The sequence below is a fragment of the Borostomias antarcticus genome, assembly GCF_949987555.1.
Source record: "Borostomias antarcticus genome assembly, chromosome: 24".
Taxonomy (NCBI): Eukaryota; Metazoa; Chordata; class Actinopteri; order Stomiiformes; family Stomiidae; genus Borostomias; species Borostomias antarcticus.
In genome coordinates, this window is record NC_140257.1 from 17,767,358 (window position 1) to 17,775,910 (window position 8,553).

The following is an 8,553-nucleotide window of genomic DNA, read 5'->3' on the forward strand; positions in this document are numbered from 1 at the left end:
TTACAGATCCTAGATTAAACAGACAGGCATATAACCTGTGTAACAGAGTTAGAAATATACTATTGGTTATGTGAGTTTAGCTGTAATTGAGCAGCCCTAGCAGTGTTAGTTGTTGTGGAGCCCCCTTTGGAGTTATGGTGTACTGCAGGTCTACGAGTGTGTTTTGTCCTTGTGGAGTTGCCGTAGTAGGCTTGGCTGCATGAGGAAGGCCTGTGTGCGTCGTGTAAAATGATCCTTGTATTTTATTATCTGTGTGGAAAACCCCGTAATTGAGGTTAGGAACACTGATGCATTGCATAGCTACTATTTGTTTTGCTACACACTGTGATGATTTCTGGTGATGAAGTTTTGTCCACTGGATTGTAAGTTTATAGCCCGTTTGTGTTTCCTGGCTGGCAGCGTTGCATCCCGCGTTCTGGTTGCTCAGACGAGGCCGCATGGGAAAATGGGTCTTTTTATTTTTCCACAGGAATTGCAGACATCTGGAAGACAAGTGTTTTATTTTTTGTGTGGCTTCCACTGAGGTATGTTGCTTCAAATATGTAAATAGATTCTCAGATTTCTAAATTCATCCATGTGCTCTCTGTAAGTTCTGAGAAAGCAGAGCAGTAGCGGTAGCTTCGTTATTGTTCAAAATAAAGTGTTTGTGATGTTTGAAGGAAATGTGTTCTTTCTGTAAACAATCCTGATGTTGGAGAGAGAAAGCAGAGCAGTATAATAATAATAATAATAATGTGTTTGTAATGTTTGAAGGAAATGTGTTCTTTCTGTAAACAACTGATCCTGATGTTGGAGAGAGAAAGCAGAGCAGTAGCGCTTGACTGCAGGAGCCCCAGAGGAATTGCAGACTCGTGGAAGACCAGTGTTTTATTGTGTTTTCCACTCAGAATAAACAGGTAAAAGCTCATCGTCTCTGTCCATCCTGCGACTGCTTGACCGTAGTGACCGACTCCATTCACACCCAGGCCTCAGGTTTACCAGGTAGGTCTCCTACAGTCCAGTAACATCATCTTAATACTACATGTCCAGTAATAATACATCAAGTTAGGAAGGGCTAGGCCAAAAAGTTGTTCATTACATTACATTACAGTCATTTAGCAGACGCTTTTATCCAAAGCGACTAACAATAATTGCATTTAACGTAGGAAGAGCCAATGTACTACTACTTGCCAGAACTCACAAGTGCATCTTCTTTCTAAAACAAACAAGTGACTAAGAGCATAATCTAGTGCTGAAGGCAAAGTGCAAGAATCACAATCTAAAGTACAGTGCAATATAATATAATAAGTGCTTAGGTGGGAGGATTGTTGTAGTACTTCTTGAAGAGATGAGTTTTGAGCCTGCGACGAAAGATGGGCAGCGACTCTGCTGTCCTGACATCAGTGGGCAGCTCATTCCACCACTGCGGGGCCAGGACAGAGAAGAGCCGTGACCGTGTCGATCGACCGCAGGAGCCTCGGAGTGACGGGGAAACCAGTCGCCCTGAGGTAGCAGAGCGTAGCGGTCGGGAGGGGATGTAGGGTTTGACCATGGCCTGGAGGTAGGAGGGGGCTGTTCCTTTCATTGCCCTGTAGGTTAGCGCCAGAGTTTTAAACTGGATGCGAGCCGCTACAGGGAGCCAGTGTAGGGAACGGAGGAGGGAAGTTGTGTGGGAGAATTTGGGGTGGTTGAACACCAGGCGAGCAGCAGCTTTCTGGACAAGTTCCAGAGGTTTAATGGCTGACGCCGGGGCCCCCGCGAGGAGGGAGTTGCAGTAGTCCAGGCGGGAGATGACCAGGGCCTGGATGAGTACCTGCGCCGTTTAATTAGTGAGGAAAGGGCGAATCCTCCTGATGTTGTAGAGCATGAATCTGCAGGAGCGTGTGACGGATGTGACATGTGAGGAAAATGACAGTTGGTCATCCAGGGTCACACCCAGATTCCTCGCAGTCCGAGTCGGGGTCACCACTGTGTCTTCAATGGTGATGGCCAGGTCCTGGTGGGCAGCCCTTCCCCGGGAGGAACAGCAGCTCAGTCTTGTCCAGATTGAGCTTGAGGTGATGTGTCGTCATCCACTCCGAAATGTCAGCCAAGCACCCAGCTATGCGTGTCTCCACTTCTGTATCAGAAGGGGGAAATGACAGAACCAGTTGGGTGTCATCGGCATGGCAGTGACAGGAGAAGCCATGCGAGCGAATGACAGAGCCCAGAGATGTAGTGTAGAGGGAAAACAGGACTCTGTTCAGGTCTCTGAAGGGAACTCTTGCTAATTGTATTATTCCAGATAAACAATTATGAGTTAAAGAATGTTTTTTTTTAATCAAGATGGGAATATCTTGGAAAAAGGTAGACATTTTGTTTTGACTATTTTAGGGTACTATTATTGTTGCTATTTATTTGTTGTAATGCCCTATTTCTTATGTAGCCTATATGTTTAATCACTGATCTGTTCTTCCCTTCTCTGTTGTTCTTGCTGCTGTAATGCCCCCTGGGGATTATTAAAGTTGGTCTAACTGTAATGGTAATTGATTTGATCTCATAACCTGCAACAGGTCAAGTGTGCCAGACCTGTCTGAGCTCTGCTGTGTACTAGACAGGGAGGAGACCTGGGACTCAGACCAGAGAGAGACCAGAGAGAGACCAGACAGGGAGGAGACCTGGGACTCAGACCAGAGAGAGACCAGAGAGAGACCAGACAGGGAGGAGACCTGGGGACTCAGACCAGAGAGAGACCAGAGAGAGACCAGACAGGGAGGAGACCTGGGGACTCAGACCAGAGAGAGACCAGAGAGAGACCAGACAGGGAGGAGACCTGGGACTCAGACCAGAGAGAGACCAGACAGGGAGGAGACCTGGGGACTCAGACCAGAGAGAGACCAGAGAGAGACCAGACAGGGAGGAGACCTGGGGACTCAGACCAGAGAGAGACCAGAGAGAGACCAGACAGGGAGGAGACCTGGGGACTCAGACCAGAGAGAGACCAGAGAGAGACCAGACAGGGAGGAGACCTGGGGACTCAGCAGACCAGAGAGAGACCAGAGAGAGACCAGAGAGAGACCAGACAGGGAGGAGACCTGGGACTCAGACCAGAGAGAGACCAGAGAGAGACCAGACAGGGAGGAGACCTGGGGACTCAGACCAGAGAGAGACCAGACAGGGAGGAGACCTGGGGACTCAGACCAGAGAGAGACCAGAGAGAGACCAGACAGGGAGGAGACCTGGGGACTCAGACCAGAGAGAGACCAGACAGGGAGGAGACCTGGGACTCAGACCAGAGAGAGACCAGAGAGAGACCAGACAGGGAGGAGACCTGGGACTCAGACCAGAGAGAGACCAGACAGGGAGGAGACCTGGGGACTCAGACCAGAGAGAGACCAGAGAGAGACCAGACAGGGAGGAGACCTGGGACTCAGACCAGAGAGAGACCAGAGAGACACCAGACAGGGAGGAGACCTGGGGACTCAGACCAGAGAGAGACCAGAGAGAGACCAGACAGGGAGGAGACCTGGGACTCAGACCAGAGAGAGACCAGAGAGAGACCAGACATGGAGGAGACCTGGGACTCAGACCAGAGAGAGACCAGAGAGAGACCAGACAGGGAGGAGACCTGGGGACTCAGACCAGAGAGAGACCAGACAGGGAGGAGACCTGGGGACTCAGACCAGAGAGAGACCAGACAGGGAGGAGACCTGGGGACTCAGCAGACCAGAGAGAGACCAGACAGGGAGACCAGACAGGGAGGAGACCTGGGGACTCAGACCAGAGAGAGACCAGACAGGGAGACCAGACAGGGAGGAGACCTGGGGACTCAGCAGACCAGAGAGAGACCAGACAGGGAGACCAGACAGGGAGGAGACCTGGGGACTCAGCAGACCAGAGAGAGACCAGACAGGGAGGAGACCTGGGGACTCAGCAGACCAGAGAGAGACCAGACAGGGAGGAGACCTGGGGACTCAGCAGACCAGAGAGAGACCAGACAGGGAGACCAGACAGGGAGGAGACCTGGGGACTCAGACCAGAGAGAGACCAGAGAGAGACCAGACAGGGAGGAGACCGAGGGACTCAGCAGACCAGAGAGGAACAGGCATCATATCAGAGACCCAGTCTATCCATCACCGGGAGGAGGAGACTGCTGTCTGTAGAATAACTGCTCCTCACCCACCGGCCAGCAGACTAATTGCTACAAGTGCCAAAAAGCAATCTGCCTGCTGAAAAACGCCAGCACCTCCTACCTCAGATAGCAAAGTCCAGCACCTGATGACCTCTGTTGGACTAGAACACATCCACTGATGTCCACTAGCCTGGCTTCACCCTGATCACGTGATCTCAAAGGCTGTGACTCTATCTTGGAGAGAGGTCATGTGATCAGGGTGGTGAAGTCAGGTGAGTGGATATATCTGTGGATATGTGCTATTGAAGTGCAATACAGTGTGTTTTAGACAGTATAAAATGTGAGGGGCTGCACGTGTAGCCATCTTGGAGAAAAGGCTTTCACCTTTCCAGAACGTTCTTCCCTTCGGTGACTAATGAAATACTAGTATCTGTAGACATGCTACTGCTGACAGAGTGAGTACAGATATGGGCTCAATGACTGGTCCCTGGCAGGGCGGTATGAGGCTTCTAGCCCTGAATAGTAGAGCGCCCTGCACCAGGTCTGGGGCTGTGCTTCCCATCACGTGGTGGAAACAAGCACATGGATAATAATGATACCTTTATTTAACCAATGAAATACCGTTTAGCTAGTTGACTCTGCTTTCATCCAATCATTTGTTAGACCTCAAGTACTGTGTAGGGATGACCTCAAAAGAAGGACAAATGAGTGTCCGACTCAAGGCTGCACTGGTAGATGGACACATTTCAAAAGAATATCTAAAAAATATAGTTTTCCACAACACTGTCCTCCCCATCTCTCTCTCCTCCCCATCTCTCTCTCCTCCATCTCTCTCTCCTCCCCATCTCTCTCTCCTCCCCATCTCTCTCCTCCCCATCTCTCTCTCCTCCTCCATCTCTCTCTCCTCTTCCATCTCTCTCTCCTCTTCCATCTCTCTCTCCTCCTCCATCTCTCTCTCCTCCTCCAACTCTCCTCCTCCATCTCTCTCTCCTCCCCATCTCTCTCCTCCCCATCTCTCTCCTCCCCATCTCTCTCCTCCTCCATCTCTCTCCTCCTCCATCTCTCTCCTCCTCCATCTCTCTCTCCTCCATCTCTCTCCTCCTCCATCTCTCTCTCCTCCCCATCTCTCTCCTCCTCCATCTCTCTCTCCTCCCCCTCCCTCTCCTCCCCATCTCTCTCTCCTCCTCCATCTCTCTCTCCTCCATCTCTCTCTCCTCTTCCATCTCTCTCTCCTCCTCCCCATCTCTCTCTCCTCCTCCATCTCTCTCCTCTTCCATCTCTCTCCTCCTCCATCTCTCTCCTCCTCCATCTCTCTCTCCTCCCCATCTCTCTCCTCCATCTCTCTCTCCTCTTCCATCTCTCTCTCCTCCCCATCTCTCTCCTCCATCTCTCTCTCCTCTTCCATCTCTCTCTCCTCCATCTCTCTCCTCTTCCATCTCTCTCCTCCATCTCTCTCTCCTCCTCCATCTCTCTCTCCTCCTCCATCTCTCTCTCTCTCCTCCTCCATCTCTCTCTCCTCCTCCATCTCTCTCTCCTCCATCTCTCTCCTCCATCTCTCCTCTTCCATCTCTCTCTCCTCCCCATCTCTCTCCTCCTCCATCTCTCTCTCCTCCTCCATCTCTCTCTCCTCCCCATCTCTCCTCCTCCATCTCTCTCTCCTCCCCCTCCCTCTCCTCCATCTCTCTCCTCCTCCATCTCTCTCTCCTCCCCATCTCTCTCCTCCTCCATCTCTCTCCTCCCCCTCCCTCTCCTCCATCTCTCTCCTCCTCCATCTCTCTCTCCTCCCCCTCCCTCTCCTCCCTGTGTGTTGCAGGTCTGAAGTCGACAGCCCCAGCCTTCATGCAACGAGGTGGATCCAAGATGGCGGACCTGCCCCCCCTTCCTGGGCTCAGTGACTGGGTGGAGTGGACCCCTCATCTGGAGACACCCTCTCAACGTACGCATACAGAGTACAAGTAGTACTAGTAGAGTAGTACTATAGTAGGAGGCTATTGTGTGTTAATAGTACTGTAGTAGTAGTCACTACTGTAGTGTAATGTTATGCTGACGGTGTCGGCCTGGGATCCCTGTCCTCTCAAAGGTGTTTCTGTGTTGTTTTCTACGCATCTCCCCAAGTTGCAGCGTTATACTGTTAGTGTTAGTGGGGTGTGTGAGTGTACTCTTGTCAGTTTCACTGAGTGACATGAAAACCCTGTGTGTGTGGCATGTTAACCCCATGTAACGTGTGTCTGTCTCTCTGTGTGTGTGCGTGTGTGTGCGTGTGTGTGCGTGTGTGTGCGTGTGTGTGTGTGTGCGTCAGATGTGTTAGAGATGAAGCAGAGGTCAGAGGTGAACCAGAGGTCAGAGGTGAACCTATACCGCAGAGCGAGGAACCTGAGAGACAGAGCCAGAGTCAACGACACTGAGCAGAAGGAGCCAGAAGATGACCACTACCTCTGTAAGAGAGCTGCTCTCTCTTTTCTGTCTTTCTCTATTTCTCTCTGTTTACCAATCCTTAGTATCTCTCTCTGGTTATCTCTCTCCTCAGTCTCTCTCTCTCTGGTTCTCTCTCCTCAGTCTCTCTCTCTGTTTATCTCTCTCCTCAGTCTCTCTCTCTCTGGTTATCTCTCTCCTCAGTCTCTCTCTCTCTCCTCAGTCTCTCTCCTCAGTCTCTATCTCTCTCCTCAGTCTCTCTCTCTGTTTATCTCTCTCTCTCAGTCTCTCTCCTCAGTCTCTCTCCTCAGTCTCTCTCCTCAGTAGGGTTGGGAATCGTTTGGATTTTAACGATTCCGATTCCGATTCTTCATTTCGATTCCGGTTCTTAACGATTCTCGATTCCGATTCTTTGATAGGTGGGGTCAAAACAGGCTGCACGCTTATTTCACAGAAGAAACATTTATTTGTAATAATCTTTTGTAAACATCTATTTGTAATAATCCCACTGACAGGCTGACCTGGTGTAGAATATCCAAAGAGCAAACACACAGCAAAACACACCCTAGTCCAGGCTAGCAGGTAGAAACACTCCCTAAATTAAAAACAGTTCTTGTTGAGAAAAATAAGCATATCTGCGTTCTCAGGCAGTAGGCGCGAGCGTTCAGCACAGATTGTGTCTCCCGCAGTGGAGAACACTCGTTCACTAGGAGTAGAGGAGGCCTGGACACACACATATGAAAAGGCCATGTCTGACGGGAGAGGATAAGTCATTCGCTGGTTCCCCCACCAGGCAGCAGGGTCATCAGACATCACGGTTGGTGGCGTATCTGTATACATCTGCATCTCCTTCTCTGCCTGGTCCTGGACGGACTTCCACCTCTGCTGTGACGACATCTTTAGTGCATCCTCATCAGCAAAAAGCTCCTCCAGCGGAGACTTTCTGGGACCTTTGCAGGGAGGTGGTTGCAAAACAAACAAACAAACAAAGAATAGGGTTATCACAAAAAAAAGTTAAAACATCCATTAAAGACATAGATCATTATTAAGATTAAGAACCCATCAAATGTCAGCTATCATACTTACATTCTCCTCTTCCTCGCTCTCCACTCCGTCCTCATTCTCATGCCTTTTCTCGGACCGCATTGAGAGTGTGACACCACCACCTTCTCCATGATCATCCTCTGTTGTCTACAGAGAAAATAATTGGCATTTACTGTGGATCAAACATTTTAATAACTGAAGAGGAGACAGTATATATTTGTACATGAATGACATTTCACCTGCTCAGAGTCAGTCAGCTTTCCCTTGATCCGGTCCCAGACAGCGGCACTATTGTCCATCTTTTGTTTGAAACGTGGATCTAATGCAGTGGCCACTTCAAGAAAGCTCCTGATGTCATCACTCTGCAAAACATAAATATTCTTTAAATATACGATTAAGTCACAGGAATAGAATTATTTCATTTATTCTTCATTCATTTCTTTATAGCCGCCTCAGTCATTTACCTGGTACCGCTTGGACAGGTTTGCCCAAACTTGCTTCTTAAGGTTGGATACAAATACTGTGTCTCCCTCTTCCGCAGTAAAATGCACCTCTAGCTTTTGGAGAATTGGCAGGATCTGACTGCATGTTGGGTTCTTTTCAGTAGAAACGCAGAGCGTGGACGTGAAGAGAACTCTCATCACACTGATGAAGTCCTCTGCCTTCTGAAAATCTTCATCTGTCAGCCTAGAAAGTCTGTGTGACAAAGAATACAATTTCTGAGTTCAAAATATTGATTGTCGTTCTTCTCTATAAAAAAAACAATATGCAAATTAGTATTTTATATTGTCCACATTAATAGTTATTCTTGCATTGTTGTTACTTTTTAATCCCCTTACATTTGCAATACCTGTAGCCTACTGTTAATTTGCACCTAACATTTGCACTACCTCCATTAGCACAGTGACAGCTCTCAGTAGTAGACTATCACTAGACTATCACTTCACTGCTGCTGTGTTTTAAATGTCCCTCCGGATCAAGTAAGTATCCATCATCTCTCTTATCTA

The 8,553-nt window shown here is 49.1% G+C and overlaps 1 protein-coding gene across 1 annotated transcript in view; it reads left to right on the forward strand.

The window, feature by feature from the left end:
* Positions 1 to 305: 305 nt before the first annotated feature.
* LOC311325629 (histone-lysine N-methyltransferase PRDM9-like) overlaps positions 306 to 8,553 on the forward strand; it is a gene marked incomplete at its 3' end in the record, with an annotated part of 14,912 nt that continues 6,664 nt past the window's right edge. The window contains exons 1-5 of the mRNA XM_084458350.1: positions 306 to 362; positions 470 to 524; positions 888 to 981; positions 5,904 to 6,026; positions 6,390 to 6,527. Coding sequence (XP_084314476.1) covers positions 328 to 362; positions 470 to 524; positions 888 to 981; positions 5,904 to 6,026; positions 6,390 to 6,527 — 445 coding nt within the window. The 5' untranslated portion in view covers positions 306 to 327. The remainder of the gene's footprint in view (positions 363 to 469; positions 525 to 887; positions 982 to 5,903; positions 6,027 to 6,389; positions 6,528 to 8,553) is intronic.